The 19,668-nt window shown below is 41.9% G+C and overlaps 1 protein-coding gene across 3 annotated transcripts; it reads left to right on the top strand.

Moving 5' to 3' along the window:
- The first annotated feature begins 9,199 nt into the window (after positions 1–9,199).
- LOC131218681 (small ribosomal subunit protein uS9m) lies at positions 9,200–18,152 on the top strand. Of its 3 annotated transcripts, none has more exons than XM_058213371.1 (5): positions 9,200–9,963; positions 15,312–15,752; positions 16,334–16,414; positions 17,493–17,594; positions 17,818–18,152. In XM_058213371.1, the coding sequence occupies exons 1-4, from the start codon at positions 9,339–9,341 to the stop codon at positions 17,582–17,584; spliced, it is 1,239 nt and encodes a 412-aa protein (XP_058069354.1). In that variant the 5' UTR covers positions 9,200–9,338; the 3' UTR covers positions 17,585–17,594; positions 17,818–18,152. The 3 variants fall into 3 exon arrangements, with proteins under 3 accessions (XP_058069354.1, XP_058069353.1, XP_058069352.1); XM_058213370.1 differs by lacking the exon at positions 17,818–18,152 and adding an exon at positions 17,707–17,816; XM_058213369.1 differs by lacking the exon at positions 17,818–18,152 and having other exon boundaries at positions 17,493–17,816.
- Positions 18,153–19,668: the final 1,516 nt, after the last annotated feature.

Raw genomic sequence — 19,668 nt, 5'->3', positions numbered from 1 at the left:
CATTTCATACGACTTTACGCAGGGACTTCTTCACAAGCTATAAGTCAGGTGACTATGGGACCGTGAAGTGAAAAATTCTGGCGTATTAAAGATCATAGGGGTTGGTGATATTTGTGTGAAGACCGATGTGGGCTGCACATTGGTTCTCAGGGATGTGAGACATATCCCAGACCTTCACTTTAACTTGATATCGATGGTAAGGTTGGATGATGATGGCTATGAAAGCCGGTTTGTTGGTGGGCGCTGGAAGCTCATAAATGGTTCATTGATCACAGCTAGAGAAAAGAAGTGTTGCACCCTTTATAAGGCAAGTGTCAGTGTGTACAAGGGTGGGTTGAACGCAGCGGAAGATTCAGATATTGACATGTGGCACAGGCGTCTAGGCCACATGAGTGAGAAAGGGCTTCAGGTACTAGCAAGGAAGCGGCTCCTTCCAGACGTGACAGGTATACCTCTCAAAACCTGCCTTGATTGTTTATCAGGAAAATAAGATAGAGTTTCATTTATTAAATTTGTTTATCATGTTAATAAAGTGTATGCATTAGATTTGGTTTATTCTGATGTTTGTGGTCCTATGAGGACAAAAACCTTGGGTGAGGTATTGTATTTTGTTACTTTTATAGATGATGCATCTAAAAAGGTTTGAGTTTATTCTATGAAATTCAAGGATGAGGTCTTTGGTGTGTTTAAATTGTTTCATGCTATGGTCAAGAGAAAGATAGGTAAATCATTGAAGTGCATCCGCACTGACAATGGTGGCGAATACATTGGTGACTTTCACGAGTATTGTAAGTCCTTGTTAAACGGCATAAATAGACGGTTCCCAAGACCCCCCAGCATAATGGTGTAACTGAGCGAATGAATTGCACCATTGTTGAGATAATTATATGCATGTTATCCCATGCGAAGTTGCCCAAAACGTTCTGGGGAGAAGCAATGCACACGACAGTGCATTTGATAAACAGGTCTCCATCAGCCCCATTGAATGGAGAAGTACCTGAGAAGGTGTTGACTAGACAGGATCCATCGTACAGTCATCTCAAGGTGTTTGGATGCAGGGCATCCATTCACGTACTAAAGGACGAGAGGTCTATGCTCGATATGAAGATCAGGCAGTGTGTGTTCTTAGGGGATAGTGATAAAAAATTCGGTTACAGATTATGGGATCCGACCGAGAAAAAGCTCGTTAGGAGCAGAGATGTGTTTTCTTTGAAGATCAGTGTTTAGAAGACATTGGTAAGCCAGAGAAGAACCAGCCTAGTTCAGGTGAGCTAGAGGACATGGATTCGATTATTCTTCCTGTGGTGCCTGATGACGGGGGAGTACAGTAAGGTGCAGAGGACGAGAGAGTTCCTTTAGAAGATGGACCAGGGGAGTAGCCCCCACTTGATCCACCTGTTGAGCCACAGGTGAGGAGGTCATCTAGGGACAGACAGTCGTCCAAGAGGTACTCACCGCATGAGTACATTATGCTGACTGATGGGGGAGAGCCAGAAGATTATTCTAAGGCCCTAGCTGACGAGTATAAGAGGGAGTGGTTGAAAGCTATGCAAGAGGAGATGAAATACTTGCATAAGAACCACACCTATGATATGGTGAAATTGCCTAAGGGCAAAAAAGCTTTGAGCAACAAGTGGATGTTCAGAAAGAAGATTGAGCAGAAGAATTCACAGATGAGGTTCAATGTCAGACTTGTGGTGAAAGGGTTTGGTCAGAGAAAAAGCATAGACTTCGAGGAGATATTCTCACCAGTGGTGAAGATGACATCCATACGGGTGTTGCTTGGATTGACAGCTAGCATGGATCTAGAGATAGAGCAGTTAGATGTTAAAACTTCCATTCTCCATGTTGACCTGGAAGAAGAGATCTACATGCATCAACCAGGGGGGTTTGAAGTCAAGGGCAAGGAGCATATGGTGTGTAGGTTGAGGAAGAGCTTATATGGGCTGAAACAAGCTCCACGATAATGGTACAAGAAGTTCGACTTGTTCATGTTACAGCATGGGTATGACAGAATAGAGTTGAACCACTGTGTGTTCACACATGAGTTCTCAGATAGTGATTTCTTAGTTCTGCTATTATACGTTGATGACATGCTCATCATGGAAAAAGACATCAAGAAGATTGACAGGCTGAAACAAGAGTTGGGCAAGTCGTTTGTGATAAAAGACTTGGGCGCGACTAAATAGATCTTAGGAATGGAGATAACTCGTGACAGAAGTAACAGGAAGTTTTGGTTGTCACAAGAGCGGTATATTGAGAAAGTCCTAGAGCAGTTCAATATAAATACACCGAAGCCGGTCAGTACTCCACTGAATGGTTACTTCAGATTGAGCGACAGACAGTGTCCCGAGACGAAGGCAGAGGTGGATGAGATGCAGAAGATACCCTACGCATCAGCAGTAAGAAGTTTGATGTATGCTATGGTATGTACACGCCCAGATATAGCATATGCGGTTGGTGTTGTCAGCCGATATCTTGCCAATCCTGGCAAAGAGCATTGGGCAGCGGTGAAATGGATACTGCAGTATCTAAGAGGCTCATCCAGGTTGAGCCTATGCTATAGTGACAGAAAACCTGTGTTAGAGGGCTACACAGATGCAGATATGGCAGGCGATATAGACTCCAGGAAGTCTACATCGGGGTTCATGTTCACGTTTACAGGGGGAGCAGTCTCTTGGCAGAGTAAGCTAAAGAAGGTCGTAGCGTTGTTGACGACAGAGGCTGAGTACATTGCAGTCATAGAGGCATATAAAGAGATGTTTTAGATGAAGAGGTTTCTACAGAAACTTAGCCTAAAGTAGGAGCAACACGTGGTCTATTGCGATAGTTAAAGTGCTATACACTTGAGCAAGAATCCAAGTCAGCACTCCAAGTCAAAGCACATAGAGATTTAGTATCACTGGATCAGGGATACTTTGGAACAGAAGGTGTTACAGCTTGAGAAGGTCCACACGGACGATAATGGGTCAGACATGATGACCAAAGCTTTGCTCAAGGGCAAGTTTGAGGTTTGTAAAAACTAAACTGTTTTGAAGAAGGTGAATTCCTCTTGAGTTGGAAAGGGGGAATTTGATAGGGTTTTCCTCCTCATTTCAGAGGAGAGATAGTGTAAGCAGTTGAAAATTGGAGTGTTTCACCGAGCTGCTTGACCAGTCGAGTGGACTGCTCGACCGGTCGAGTTAACAGTGCTCGACTAGTCGAGGGTCACTCGACTCAAAGTCCAGTGAGCTTAGTGAACAATGCTTGACCAGTCAAGTAAATAGTGCTCGACCAGTCGAGGGTAGGCTCGATTAGTCAAGTGAACAGTGTTCGACCAATCGAGGACTCTGTTCGATTAGTCGAGCTTACGCAGATTTGAGTCCGGATCTTGTGCAGACTGCGAAAATTGGAGGCGGTTTCACAAGAGGTGCGAAAGGGGGTTTCCAAATCTATAAATATGGGTGCCTAGGGCCTTTATAGGCAATGTAAGAGAGTTTCCTAAAGCTTTACAAGGATTTGCTAAAGGGTTTAGGGCTATCAAAGGTGTGAAAGAGAGAAAGAAAGAAAAAGAGAGAGAAGAAGCTTGTGGATGGGAGGTTATGCTCGTAGAAGTGATCTACTATATCTCAGCGCTTCTACGTCCTCGTAATCGATGAGATCTCTCCGTTTTTCTTTTATTCTCTTATTGTTTGTCCACTCTTGCTTGAGTAAAGAAGGTTGTAACGTTCTACTTCATAATGGATTGTTGATCTGAACGAGGTCCCGTGGTTTTTACCTCTTTGAGGGTTTCCCACGTAAAAATCTCTTGTGTAGTATGGTTTATGCTTTGATTTATTTCATTGCTTTATTATCCCATAATTCTGGTTTGTTTTGGGAGGCTAGATCTTAAGGTTTCGTGCAAGGCCTCAAACAAGGTATTATTGGACTGAGACAAGAGAGCAAATAGATCTCTCTTTCCGAAGAATTGAGGCTTGAGCTGGAAGTAAGCAAATCTCTTGCGGAAAAACAAAGCAAGATCTGTGAAAATTACACAACTCAACTGTTCGGTAAGCTATTTGTTTCAGTTTCGAGTTTGCCGTAATGTAAGATATCTACTCTTTTACTTTTGGTAATATTTCGACATTTGTTTCAGGTCCAACAATACAAGCACGAACATGAGTGCAACGCCATAATTGAACAGACATGGGAGGATAAAATCCGTCATCTCAAGGGCCTTATGGATGGTGTTTTACCCACTGAGGATTTTGTGGAAGAAGAGTTTGTGTCGCTTGCAAATTAGCACAAGGTAAGCTGGGTTCTTTTTTTTTTTTTTTTTTTGTCTGATTTGATTGTTTTTCATTGGTTTCTTCGGTCTGTAATATCTTTTCTATTTTATTTATTTTTATTAAATTTCACCATTAATGATGTGTTATTTGGCATCTAAACAGCTTCTGAGAGAAATATGAGAACCATCTTGAGGTACTAAGGACGAAAATCGAGTTAAAAAGAGATCAAGACGAGCTGGATGGGCATAGAAACTTTTTTGATATGGATGAGAGGAATGTCCTAATGGAAGAAATTCAGCATTTGAGGAGCCAGTTGCAGAATTACTGGACTCTTCAGATTCACCCATGCCAACTCGAAAACAGAATCCTCTCTGTCAGTTGAGCTGTCCAAGCGAACCCATTTCAGCTCCTCTTGGTGCGATCACTGCTGAGGAAATTTTTGAACAGGAGAGGCGTCGTTGGACTGAGACGAGAGGAAATGGATCTCTCTTTCCGAAGAGCTGAGGCTTGAGTTGGAAGCAAGCAAATATCTTGTGGGAAAACAGAAGCAAGAGCTTGACTCTGAGAAGAAATGCTCAGATGAGCCGAAAGAGGCATTGCAAATGGCACTGCAGGGTCACGATTGCATTCTTGAGTAGTATGCAGATATTCAAGAGAAGCACATTGCTTTGCTTGTGAAGAATCAGAAGATGAAGGATGGGATAGAAGATGTAAAATGAGCAGCTGTAAAAGCAGGAGTTAAAGGTGCTGAATCTAAGTTCATAATTCCTTGGGTGCTGAAATTTTAGCTTTGAAAGTGGAAAGAGAAAAGGACTATTTCTGCCTTTTTCATGCAGTGGTCTGCAGGGAATGATCATATCCAGCAGCAGTTCTATTTGGCAGAGGTGTTGGTCTCTGAATTTCCAGGCTGTGAGGTTGAGAATGTCACTAGAAATTTCCATTGATCAATGCCTCTGATTGCCTTGTCCAAATATCGATGGTCCAGAATTGTCTGGTCAGTGTGATTTTGTTTGGTGGCCCTTGAAATACGTGATGGACACAATGGACGGTCCAGATCAATTCATTGATTTGTCCAGATCTCGATGCAACTAGGAGTAACATAACTTGTAGTGCTTTAAGAGCACTAGATATTTTCTTGGAAGTATAATGTATTGAAGTTTTGATTTCACGGGCACCTTGTTTCTGGTGGTAATTATTGCTTTTGATGGTGATTTTGGATATGATTTTTTTATTTTTTATTTTTATTATTATTTTTTTTTATTTTTCAGGTTGGAACTGAAAATGGGTATTCCTAAAATGTGGAAATTTGATATATATATATATATATATATATATATATATATATATATATATATATATATATATATATATATATATATATATATATATATATCCAATCTAATTTCTCAACGGGTGCAAAAAAAAAAAAAAAAAAGTTGGGATCTGGACCCATTAAAATTGAGGTGGACCCCCAATTGTTTGATCAAAATTGTTCGAACGGCCATGTTCCTTAGGCAAAAGTCACCAACGGTTAGGATCACCCCTATAGGATTATCTTTCCTTTTTTTCTTTTGGAATACATAAAACTCATTATTGATCAGGCCCTCCAGACAAGGGCGGATCTTGTACATGCATGGAGATAGTGTCCAATACCAAAGAAACAAAGGAGTCCAATATCTCTAGATTATCTAATTGAGAAATGCTCCAATTCTTTCCTAGTTGCAATGGGACGCTTGGAAAGTTCAATCCATTGATCTAGACCATTCATTAAGTCCAGTGCAAATTTTATGGACTACAATGAAAATAACAGTCTAATCCGACAAATATTAACCGTTTGGTCAGTGGCCTAAATATTAACGGCCAAGATCATTTATAGAAAAAATAAGTCTAAGCAACAATTTTATCCATCTATTTGTTAGGGACCATATGGATTGCTTATTGTTCCAAAGAAGCTCCTTTTCGGGCAATTGTAACCATCCGATCCATAGCTTGAGAAACGAATGGATATAAAAAATAAGGCAAACCAAAGTTGGATTGGACCATCCAATAAGTGTGATTTTTATATGGTGGACATGAAATGTGTTTTGAACTTAATGGACAGTTTGGATTGACCGATCAGACTTTCCAAGTGAACCGATACAACTGGGAGCACTATAACTCGTAGTACTTTGATAGCACGGGAGCAATAAAAACCGGGCTTGGGGATTTAGCTTGGCCTACACTTGGTCTCCCGGCCCGCCGGCCCGGCCCGACCGATCTCATATGCATTGGGTGCTATCCTGCAAATATGCCATTCCATTCCTCAGGCAAAACACATGCATCTTGCATCTAGACCGTTGGTTTCATTTTTCTAAATTTCTGTTTCCTTTTCAAGGTCTGACCCACATGATCAACGGATGGATCATGAACAATCAAGTGGTAAACATGGATTTGATCAATTTCTGGGTGGGGCCCGGTTGAGTCCCCTCCAAACCTTTTTTTAATTATTATTATTATTATTTTATTTTTTATATAGGTGTGGTTCGGAGATCAAAGTTACATGGCCCCAAAATGCTGTATTTATTATATCCACACCGTTCATACATTTTTTTTATATATATCATTTTACAGCATGTTACCAAAAATGATTCATATCCACAAGTTAAGTAGACCGCACTAGAAATAGCAGCGGGGACAATGATTCTCATCGTTAAAACATTCGTGGGGCTTACCATAGCGTTTACTTTCCATCTAATCTGTTTATAAGGTCACATAGACATGGATGAAGAGGAAAAACAAAGATCATATTTATCCAAAACTTATGTGACCCCTAAAAGGATTTCAATGGTAGACGTTCAATCCCACAGAGATTTTTACAGTGTGGTCTACTTGATCTTTGGATCCGTCTAATGTTTTGGTTTAAGACTTAGGACTAGCTCTCCAAATGAAAGGACGGTTGGGATATAGATGTGTGCTCCAAGCCTCGGCTAGGCAACACATTCATCTTGCATGTGGACCGTTAATTTCATTTTCCTTAATTTCTACCTCTTTCGTGCACGTGAGGCCCACCTGATCAATGGATTGATTTGGTACATTTTAGTGGGAAGTATGGATATGATCCTTTTTTTAAAGACCAGGTGGGCCCCACCGTGCTATATCTGGTGTGGGAACTTTCTACCATACTCCGCCAACATTTCAGTTGAATCACTTGATCTAACCCATTAATCATTGAGTCCTTTTGACTATATAAATTCAATACGGCATGGCACGTGTGGGAGCTCAGGTGTGGCCCACCTGAGCTCCTGGATCTGGATATTTTTAGTCACAGTGCCTAGCATCGAGGGTAGAACCTCATGAAGGCAGTGCATTTCACACATAGAACATGGTAGACCCCACAGAGCTTGTAGTGTTTATTGTTGTAAAACAGGTTCTGTAGACGACTCTGGTCCATGTGATGCATCCTTATTCAGACATATCTGACATCCAAAGGACGGAGAACTAGATGGACGGTCCCGATTGACTATTCATCCTGCCACGTGTCCTTTGTAGAGATGACTCCACAACATCATCTCCCCTATCTGCGATCTTCCAAATTCCAATATGGGATTTTTTTTCGAGATGCACCCCCATGGTGGGACTCAACAGATCAATGGTCTGGATCACCGAAAGTAGGCCCCGTTTGTGAGAATTAAGAATGAGTGCACACCACATAAATGTGTAGGCCACGTGTATAATATAATTCGTCAGAGAATTCCTCCTTCGACTCTCTCTCATTTTCACTTCTGGGGTAATACTCTTTAGACATAAGCTATTACTTATAAGTAATTTAACCGGTTAATTTATAAATAATAAATTGTATATTCGCACTAACCAAAACTTGGAGTAGAAAATTATTTAAAAATTAAATTGATGTGGAAAAAACTTAGATAAAAATATATTTTTTATTGGACCTATTTAAATGAATAGTTGTATAGTTTTTTATATTAAATTAATAATTAAATGAACCATAAAAATGAGCTCCCATATTCAAAATATTTATATGATTTACTGTATTATTAATTAGCTATCTAATCCAATTCATCATGCTAGCATCAATATGATGAGGTGACAAAAATCAAGTCATTTCAAAACCCTAGTTGTAGTAGATGTAGAAGGAAAGTCTATAATAATGTTATCAGTAGTGCCTAATTGATTGTTTTGACAACAATAAAAATACAAAAATGGTATGACAGGCCATAATGTCTAAATTCTGAAATCCAGGGTTCATAGAACCCGCATGCATGTCATTTATAGAAAACCACATCATAACCTTAGGTGAGTATGTGTACATTTAATCAACAAGCCAAAACATAATAATCCGAAATAGATGGATGGCATAGATAGAACACAAATTATGGTGGGCCCATAGAGCACCATCTGAGTAGCAGTGTTCCACATGGACAAATTGGTTACTGACGCTGCTCCCAGTAGCCGAGTGGCTGATGATAGGTACTTTGTAGGTCATACCTGATGCATCTGTTTATTTGCCATTTTCATTCAATTTTTTTAAAAAAAAGTCATTTGATGGCATGAGCCTAAAAATGAGGTAGATTTAAATCACAGGTAAACTATGTCACACAAGCCGTGTTAACAAAAGTTTTGGATCAAACTTATATATACATATATTCCTTCCTCCTTAGCTAGGCCTAAGGAGGTTCTTAATGGTGGACATTCGATTACTACTGTTTTCTTATGATGTGGTCCACCTGAGATTAAGATACGATTCATTTTTTATTAGTTTTTTGATCAAGCCCTAAAATGATACGGAAAATGGATGGACGGCGTTGATGAAACACATGATATAGTGGCGCCGGAGAGAGGGAAATTAAATAAAAAATAAACAATGATTGAGGGAAAAAAAGAAATGACAGGAGTTAGGGTTCGTTACCTCTGCTAGAGCTGGAAGGGGGAGAGAGAGCGAGAGTACTGAGAGAGGGAGGAGACGCTCAGAGCAGGTAGTGGTTCTGCAATGCAAGCTGCGTTTCCAACTCCCTTTCCCAAATTCAAAATAGGTAGCCGTTGCCTGTAAGAAAGTAACCTGTGAGTTGAAAAACACCATATTCTCCTCTAACGATGCTCTCTCGCTTCATTTCTCGACCTTCCAATCTTCGCCTTTTGACACTAACCACCCTTTCCTCTTCAAACATCATCTCCCACCACCCTTCATCTTCAAATATCCACTGTCCGTTCCCCTACCTTACATCCCTCTCCTATCCATCCAGAAGCTTCTCCACAGACGACCGCAACAACAACAACAACGGCAACGGCAGGGATCCCTCCTCCATTCCTCAGCACTGGACCTTCTCCCCCGAAGAATCTTCCGAATCCGTCTTCGGATCAGAAGACGCGAGCCTCTCGGGGATCGCTGACGAAGACGATGCGATCTCGACCGTTGGATCACAAGATGATGACGAGGGGGTGGTGAAGGAGGAGAAAGGAGGTGGGGATATATTCGAAGAGATTGATAGGGAGTTTGGGTCGAAGAAGGGCAGCGTAGAAGAGTGGGAGACGGCGGAAGGGTATGAGCCATGGAGTCTCGGAGAAGAAGGGAAGGAGGAGATTTTTGAGAGTGGAGGAGGAGGGATTGAAGGGCTGTCGGCTGTTGATGGAGTCGGGCCGGAGATCATTGGGCCGGAGATCAACGAGGAGGACAAGCAGCTGGAGGAGGAAGAGCGGGGGCTTTCTGCTACGTTACAAGGTATGGTTTTTCTCTTATGAAATGATTGGATAGGCGTTTATGAGAACATGTAAGTGATTGATGATTTGATTCTAGTAATTTGTTTCTCTATCCTTCTGCTTTTTTTATTTGAATTTTTATTGTTTTTTTACAATGCAGTTGGATTTGTAATTTTAACTTATCATTCAAGAAATCAATTATCCCGTTCACCACAGTGTCGCCTCTCGCCAGTGAACATGTGGCTGTACTATTGCTGATTTTGGATCGTTGATATAGCGGGCCATTTTGTTAGACAGTCCGCTGTAGAGAAACCATACTGAGTGATGAGGTTTCAATCTGTCAGTGAACACATAGCTGCACTATAGATGATTTTGGATCATTCATTTGGCGGGCCGTATTGTTAGATGGTCCACTGTGGAGAAACCATACTGATTGGGCAAATGTTGTAATAGAGCCGTGTTGTCTGACACAGAATCTGTGCTGAGGGCTCAGTCATTCAAGACGGTTGAACACACACTCCATAGTGTTGCGCCTCATCGGTGAACACAGGGCTGTACTAACGGTAAACTCAGATAGCTGATATGTCAGGCCATATTGTTAGACAGTCGTTGTAGAGAAACCATACCGATCAGGCAAATGTGGTATTAGGGCTGTGTTTGAGGTTCAATCTGTGCTGAGGGTTCAGTCATTCAAGATGGTCGAACACACAGTCCAAAGTGTTGCCCCGTGGTGTATTCAAGATCGATGATATGGTGGGCCATATTGTTAGACGGTCCACTGTAGAGAAACCATACTGATAGGGCAAAAGATGGTATAAGGGGTGTGTTTGAAGAGGGTTCCTTCATTCAAGATGGCTGAATGAGCACTCTCTTAGTGCTTCAGCAATTGTGCCTTCTTGGTGAAGATGACCATCACTCTTTAGAACTGATGACCTTAGCCGATGCCCCTCCAATTCAAAGGCCGGCATCTCCATTTCGGTAACATGGTTTTGAGGACAACTCCTCAATCACTTGTATCAATATGGGAGCTTAATCTGTCATATTTGGAGAAATCAGCTGACCATTTCAGAGACCACTTCCTTGATTCGAGGATGCTTGTATTGCCTGTTGAAGGTCACGGCCATTTGAGAATTTCCTGCTAAGTTCTGCCACGTGTACTAGCTTGCAACCATGGTGAAGAGATCCTGTCTTACGGGCTGTAGTGACCATTTTGGATTAGCATCCAATACGTGTTCAGTTGCCCCCCCCCCCCCTTGCTTTGTTAGTTCTTCGGAATGCCGTGCTTGGTGGAGTCTGCAAATTCCAACATGGTCATTGGTTTCGTTTTCTTTTGTTATCCTTCTATCTGGCTGGAGCAACCTTCTAGCTTGGTTGAAGGAAACGGTTAGAGAGCACTAAGACTTCCACCAGCCATCTTCTGCAGATTTCCTTTACCGGTTCCTTTTTTGCTTGGTTACCCAGGCTCGTAATGTTCCGTGAAACTATCTTCCTTGGGAAACTACTAGAAACTCCTTTACCCCTTTTCTTCCTCCCTCACTTCTCCCCCATGAGCTGCTTCTCGACAAGTTATTGCCTTTGTCATAGCTCCTCAAAGAATTTAAACAGAGAAACCTGTCTATTTTGCTTCGAAACAGGCATTCTTGCACGGGATTTGCGGCATCTCTTTCTTTCAAAAAAATGAAAGGATCTCTAAAATTATCTTCTTTCTCTCCAAATGATAGATCCACATGCTTGCCGGGAGACACAATCTGATGTTGGAACCCCTTTCTGGGCTTTGAATATCCTGGCATCATTCCCTACAAAAAAATAACAGAAGTATCTCTCTGCTAGGTTCACCAGCTTCCTTAACACTCGAGTCTTCTTCAAAATGCTCGACTTGATCAGCCCAACTGTTGCAACTGCTATCTGGATAGTTCGAACTATCTCGAACTATCTCCTGCAACTGCTATCTGGATAGTTCGAACTATCTGGAATGCCGTCTCTCCCATTTTGGATGTAGACATCACTTCTTGTGCTACTTCTTCAGGTTTCCCCACTTGACCACCTGGAGGATATCTCTTTCCTTTGTTTCCCCCTTCCAGTTGTTGTTTGGGCTTGTCTCTTACCTCTGATGAGACGAGGCCATCATCCATCACTTGCTCCTCCATCGCTTTCAAAGATGATCAGAGTAAGAGAACCACACTTGCCCCTTGGCACGCATCGGGCTCTCCAATATTGCTCCTAGAACCACATGTGTGAGAGCCATACACTCCATCAGAGTAGAAAAAGACAGCACTACCTCCAGCATTACCTGATAATTGGACCTAATTGCGACTCATTAAGGGCCAAGGAAAGAACACATGACTGCAAATGTCCTCCGTGTGAACCAAGGATGACATGTGAGAACTTACTCCTAGGACACAACTTGAAGGAAGATATCTGTTGCCTCGCTACCTGCATCTCCAGTCAACCTTTGACACGTCCCCCTTCCTTGGGGCACCCACTATTTGTATGATCCGCAGGACATCACAATCTGTGCTCCATCTTCTCTCGCTGTCTCCAATGATTCACAGATTGTAAGCTCCTGAAACAGATACTCCTCAGGCAGTTCTGTCGCAGCTTCTTTGATGTTCCCTCTTTCTGATGAAATAAGCATTGAATCTCGACGAGATCCCCTATTTTGTTGTCCCTTATATTCTTCTTCCATGATTACTTCTGCCTTAAAGCTGTAATGGGCAATCCATCTCTTAGTTTGGCGAGTTTCAACCCATGATTGCATGTTTTTTAACTTGACATGAGCAAACTCTACCACACCACCACCTAGGATTGACTTCCAGCAATTCCATTAGCAGAAGGAAAACTTGCAAAGTGTTAAGTGGTTTCTGGATTGGTCATGCAAAATAACATGGATCCATGACATCAGCTTTGCCAGAGTTTTTTGTTTTTCCCTTCTTTTCTTTGAAGTGTAGTTTTGCGAGAGCTAGTTTTTAATTGTTTTTACTGGTTAAATTGGTAGGATGTTCCTGGACTTGAGGAACTGCTTTGTCGGCTGAAGGCTGATTTGACATGATCAGTTCTACGTGAGGTGTAGCTGACCTCGCCCTTGTCTGGTAACAATTCTGAGGGGGGTACAGAGTATTCATTTGTATTTCTGTAAACCTTAGATTTGCAAGACAACTAGTCATATAGGAGATGGTCACATTACAAATAATGAAGAGTTTCCGGTCAAGATTTTTTATTTTTATTTTTACTTCTCATCCTTGTGTGTCTGAAGTCATTTGCCAGATGTATTTATGAAAGTTATGGGAAGGATTTGCTCTGGCATGCCTACCATTCACCTGTGAATGTCTACTAAGGATGTCTCAATCATAAGCATCATGTTTCCTTTCTGCAAACATTTCATTTTTTTCTTTCATAAATAATGAAACTTATTTTGAATCTAAGAATGAAAGTCTGGAAGTCATGGCTTCCTGTTTCTTATTTTTATGCATTCTCTCTCTTTTCTTTTGGGAGTTACCTTAATTTCATGTTTGGTTGCCATGTAACTGTTTCCGTTGTTAATGCTCTTTGTAGTCTTTCCTTAATAAAATTGTGGGTATTGTTGAAAAAAAGTTTAGTAAGCTTGCATTTTCAATTTTTGAGCTATTTAAAGAAAGACGACAGACTGTATGTTACTTCTAATCAGGAAGTCGATGAGTAATGGGATATCTCGATTAAAACAAGTGCAAGTGCCTTATACAAAATGCAAATGTCTCACACATGCCATGTAGAATGCGTGTGTGAGATGCAGACAGTTCATTGAATAAGTGTGCACTAGCCAAATGACTAGGCAGGTTCACTCATCACATGGCTCATACATGTGCGGATAACCAACACGCATTCAGTGTGCACATGTGGCCCCCCTGATGAGTGGACTGGCCTAGACTACGCTAGGGCACAATCAATGCAGTGCCCTACTGTTACATGCTTGCCACATTGGCACGTGTGGGGCATTTCTGCTTTTCGTTTGAAGATGCACTTTTGCAAGTAGTACTCATGGTTCTAATATCATTTGTTGAATAAGTTTGATCCTCTTTACAGATTGAAATCTTGTGTGCATGTTTTCCATTGAAAATTTTGTTGCATTCTCTTTAACTTCACCATAGGTTTGAACCCATGTTTCCACAGGAAATACATTATAAATACCGAGAAAATAATGTAGTTTTCAAGTGGCAATGCATTGAAGAATTCAAAAAAGTGCATTTGTGTGAGTGCTCTTTCCATGTATTCGCCACTTAAACGTGCCACACATATACAAGGTGAGGAGGGGCCCACCATATAGATTCCCCTAGGTAAGTCTGCTCATCTGGTGGTCCACACATGTTTGTCATCAACTGCCTCAATCCGCTTGGCTACATCCACCCCCTTCTCTAAAGGATTCAATTTATACCATTCATGATTATTGTATTTACTCTTTCTTACTTTCCTTCATAGCAAGTTGCATATATTGAACATAAAATGCTAATTTGTATATCATAATTGTAGAATAAAAAATGAACATATATTTACTTTTGGATAAAAGAAAATGACTTTGAGGAACCCACATAAATTACAGATTGGTACATAACGAAAAAAAAATATGATGTTCGATCATGAACCAACCTACAGTATTGTTTGCTTAAGTTGAAATAAAGAAATGAAAAAAGAAGAAGAAGAAAAAGAAGAAGAAGCTTTTGTGAGTAAAGCAGTATTGAATCAAATGAAACAATAACCAACTTCTTGACAGAGAAGAAGTTGAAGTTGGGTATTGATATAATCCTTTAATGGTTTTTATGGAATCCATTTGTAGATGAAACTTTGAAAGCTAGAGGAAAGTTGTGAGCATTACATTCATGCATACCGAGGGTGGGTTTGAGCCCACATCTGAAGGGTAGATGGTGTGTTTCAACATGAGGTCTTGGGTTCAAGCTCAGTTTACCTATTAAAAAAAAAACAGGAACAAGAAGAAAGAAAGAAATTTCATACCAAGGTTATCATGATTGATGTTAGTAACATGACCTTGATCGTCAACTACAGACTAGCTAAAACTAAAACCGTTTAGGTATCAGCAATGAATGTTGGTCCTTTGCCAACATCCTTACACGTTTGGCCTGCCTGAAGTGTCAGCCTTTTGATTTCCGGGCTGCGGCATCTATGTGGTGGGGCCTAGCTTACAAACAGACTGGCCTGATTTTTTGGGCCAAGGCATCTACATGATGGGTGCACTTGATGAGCTGCTTGGATATTGTGTTTGGTGCCTAGTTGGCAAATGCATGTTGTGAGTACCAGAGAAGTGCCCCTTGTGAGTGCACTTAGCGGGCTCCATCCCACAATATCTACAGATCCTAACAGCCACTTTCACTACAATTGCAGGCCCAAATCGTGCATTTGGAGACCTGATTTCAGCATCAGGGATAACAGAAGCAATGCTAGACAGTTTAATTGCCCTCAAGGACCTTGAAGGTGTCGAGGGACTGCCCCCTCTGAGGGAGATAGAAGACATGCGCTTGGAGAAGAACGAGAGAAAATCCCCGAGATATGAAATGGAGCGGAAGAAAAGGGAGGAGATTGCCAAGTCACACATTAGACAGGTCGATGAAAAGGGAAGGGCTTACGGAACGGGAAGAAGGAAGTGTAGTATCGCTCGTGTCTGGATTCAACCAGGCGAAGGGACATTCATTGTCAATGACAAGCAGTTCGACGTCTATTTTCCGAGTCTCGACCACCGTGCCGATCTCCTCCGACCGTTTGCTGAGACGAAGACTTTGGGCCTTTGGGATGTCAGTTGTACTGTGAAAGGAGGTGGTATCTCAGGTAATACATTTAGAAATTCCTTTCTTTCCTCGTTATTTGACTTCTCAATTTTATAAGCCATCGAATTTCACTAAGTATTCACTGCCTGGACCAAGGGGCTTTCTTCTAGTTCGGACCAGCATTCTTCACAGGTGCGGCCCACTTTTTAGTGACCATGATTGCTCATCTGAATGAGGTCCGCTCTGTGGACTAGTGATGCTTTCAGAAAGCACCCCCGTAAATCCTAGCTATCTGGTTGTCCTGCAAATGGATGATTAGAAATAGAATATGGGCAATGGTACATATGCAACTATAAAAGTCCACTGATTTGATGACTGTGATTGCTTGCGGGAGGAGATTTATGGTGCATCACCCATTCACGGTAGGCCCTGACTAACATTCTGGATCATTTAAAGTTTGACCTCACCTGAAAGGGATGCTAGTCCAAGCAGAAAAGGTGATAGTTTCTAGCTGGGTATTGTATAATGTCTTCAAACTTTCAACAGGGTCCTGGACCCTGGTTGTTGTTTTTATTTACTTTCCATCTGTATGTATATAAATAAATAAATAATAATAACACAGAGATGATGTTGGCATTTCAGGTCAAGCTGGAGCAGTTCGTCTAGGAGTCAGCAGGGCATTGCAAAATTGGGAACCCGGGCTGCGTCCGCCACTCCGATCAGGTAAAACCCAAGAAATCATGCCCATCTCTTCTTCACAAACGCCGCAATTTTCCTTAACAGACCGCTTATTTCTTTCATGAGAGGTGATCCAGTGCTCCTAGAGGCCTGGAAGGTGTCATGCTTCCATGTAAGTACTGAAAACATGGCATGCATGGATGAGATTGGAGCCATATAGCCAGTAGGTCCAATGGTGGATTGGCCATAGACTGAAATCAACACTGTTTGGATGATCTTACCCTTTGATCGGTGGTGGAAAAAATGGATTCTAATGTCTAATAGACAGATGTCAGCAATGACTGGTGTTCAGTGAGAACAAAATTGTTTATTTGGATGGTTAGGATAATTTGATCATGTGATTTTTGGGTTAGTGGCAAATCAACTTTGGAGCTTGCAAGCCTTCAAAAAAAAAAGAAAGTCGGAGCTTGCAGGGTCAATGGTTCGGATCATGATACACATGCCACGCGTACAATACACGATATGGAAGCACGGAAGCATCGAAGCTCGACATGCATAATTTTGTGCCCCGCAGAGGCATTGGATCAGTTCACTTCTTTCATTTAGGGTACATTTGCATATTGCTGCATTTGGCGGCAGATGGGTTGTTCCCCTCCTTTTCCTCTGTGAGCTTTGCTAAGCATTGCTGAGCCTACACACGTGGCCACCATATTTGCTAGTGTGTCAGACAGGTCCAATATCCATGCCATCCATCAGAAGTGTACCACTATGCAGATCCCCTATCCCAAGACCCAACCCTGTTAGCCCGAGTATGGGTACTATAGGATCCGACCTGAACCTGACTGTTGATGGCCCTACTAATGCGATGGTAAGACTATCCCCACACATGCTACTGTGGCACGTCTGGGTTATATTTCTCGTTTGCCTTGCAACCATTACTGCTGCGGGTTTCAATTTGGCAGATTCAGGCAAACCTGATTTGGGTTTTTATTAGTTTCTCTGGCCCACCGAGATCAGTAGATTGCAACTGCCATTTGTTAACAAATCAGACAAACTAGGAATTTGGATTATCACATCTGTTGTTGCTGTCTATGCTGACATTCTTCTGCTTGTGCCGATCCAGCTGGATTCTTGACAAGGGACTCACGCGTTGTTGAAAGGAAAAAGCCCGGAAAAGCCAAAGCGCGAAAGAGCTTCCAATGGGTCAAGCGATGAGCAGCGACAGGTACCGAAATTCAACCGGCATTCTTTTCATACACATCCAGTTTTGTATGGTACATTTCAAGTGTTAGTCTTAAAATAAGCAACCTTTTGTCTTCCCTTTGTAATCTGAGTAGTAGCCTCCGAAAGTTTCAAGGCGCTAAGCTATGGTCACAGAGATGGTTAACTTGTAGTTGCAGGGTTGATCAGCATCGAATTGATTGTTGTTGTAGTCTGCTTTTTTGAAGGCTGCTCGTTGAGTGTCGTATTCTGAATCATGCTCCCCCCGACTTGTCACATCCTGACACATGTACAAGGTCACCATTCGATGGGCAGATCCCGCGCTGCATTTCTGTAAGCCTGACCATCGGGTGGTCCATGTTCATCTGATGAATTTGGAAGTTGGTCAAAACCCTTTCCCATCCATCCTTTTTACATGCACATGAACCCCATCTGATGTCCTGAATGTGCAATGTTTGTTGGTGGGCCCATGTGATGAGTAGACAGAAACCATTTAAAAACTCAGAAGACCTTTGGTGGCAGCAAAAGCTCATATGTTGTGTACCATATAAGTTACTTTTTATTACACACCCACACCACGCGCACAGACCTCGTGTTGAAACTCTTGGGAGTCTACCACCCAGACAAGGATAAGTTACTTTACATTTCAAGCATCACATGTGCCACACTGCTAAGTTTTCAATGTGCACATGCTCCGTTGGTGCAAAATAATTCTTTGTTTTAGGGCATTTCATAGGCAGCATGACTAAGGCCGTCAATGGCACCTGGGTCTCTGGGAGCCCAATGTACCCAACCCGATTTTAATGTGTCCGGGTCCCATCTTTTGAACCTGTTATGGGTTGGTTTGGGTCTCTTCTTTTGGACCTGGTTAAAAATTAGGTTTAGTTGTGTTCGGTTGCCTTAGTTGAAGTCAGATTGAGTCCGGTCTAATTAGTTTTAATAGTATTTTTGTATGATAAGCTTAGCAAGATAGAAATGAATGCATTCGAGAGAATTTAGGAGTAGCATCAATAGATGAGGGAAAGTGGACTTGGATCTCTCTGGATAGGAGTGAGTTGGTACTAGTTGAAAGGCTTTAAAAGGGCAAAGAGAAGGCCCAAAAGGATACGGGTAGAGGTAATAAGAAAAGACCTGATGACCTGTGGCCCAACTGGAGTTATGACCCTTGATGGAGCGGAATGGTGGAAAAGTATTCATGTAGACTAGACAAGGCCGATTAATTAGGATGAGGCTTAAATGATGATGATGTTGTGGCATGTTGAGCTTGTTTTTTTACCACGCACTCACGCCGCCACCCACGCACACCACCACGTATCAAAGTGGCACCTTTGTGCAATCTAATCCATCCATCAGGTGGGCAAAACCATGTCTGTGGTCTTAGTTATCATGAGTGAGTTGAACTTTGAAGCCTAGAACTAAAAACCCAATGGGTAGGGTAGAAGAGCTAGCAACCCAGACGCGAACCTAGTTTGTTGGGGTATGATTCCTATAGGCAACCATGAGGCATAAGCATGATAGGGCCTGGCAGGCAGAGCCTGGACTAGATTAACTTGAATAAGTTGTCCAGGAATAAATTAAACTTTTATTGCTAGGTCCACCTTGATGTATATAGTTTATATCCATCGCCATCCATCCGTTTTGCCAGACCATTTTAGGGCATGGCCGAAAAATGAAGCACGGGTGGACCATACCATAGGAAACAGTGGTGATTGATCATTAATGGGCCACAATAGTTTTAGATCAAGTTGATATTTGTTATTTTCCCTTCATCCAGGTTCATGTGATATGGAAACATTATAGTGGGCCCCACCCTAGGAAGATTTTAATGTTAGGGTGTTCAATCACCAGTTTCCTATTGCATTGCCCACCTAAAGTGATCTATAAAATAACTAACTTAATGTGGGCCCCATGGCAAGGGCTGCACCTAATCCTCTCCCATGGTTTATACCCAAGAATGCAATTGCTATCAGTTAGTTGGAGTGGTGGGCCCTTTCCAGCGAAACCCTAATCCCAACAGCATGGTTTTAGCCCTCCCTGGCCCTAGCTCAGCCTGCGGGGGCCTTCTCAGTCTGATCCAT

Source organism: Magnolia sinica, chromosome 11, assembly GCF_029962835.1.
Source record: "Magnolia sinica isolate HGM2019 chromosome 11, MsV1, whole genome shotgun sequence".
Classification (NCBI taxonomy): Eukaryota; Viridiplantae; Streptophyta; class Magnoliopsida; order Magnoliales; family Magnoliaceae; genus Magnolia; species Magnolia sinica.
This window is presented reverse-complemented; position numbering and strand designations above follow the sequence as displayed.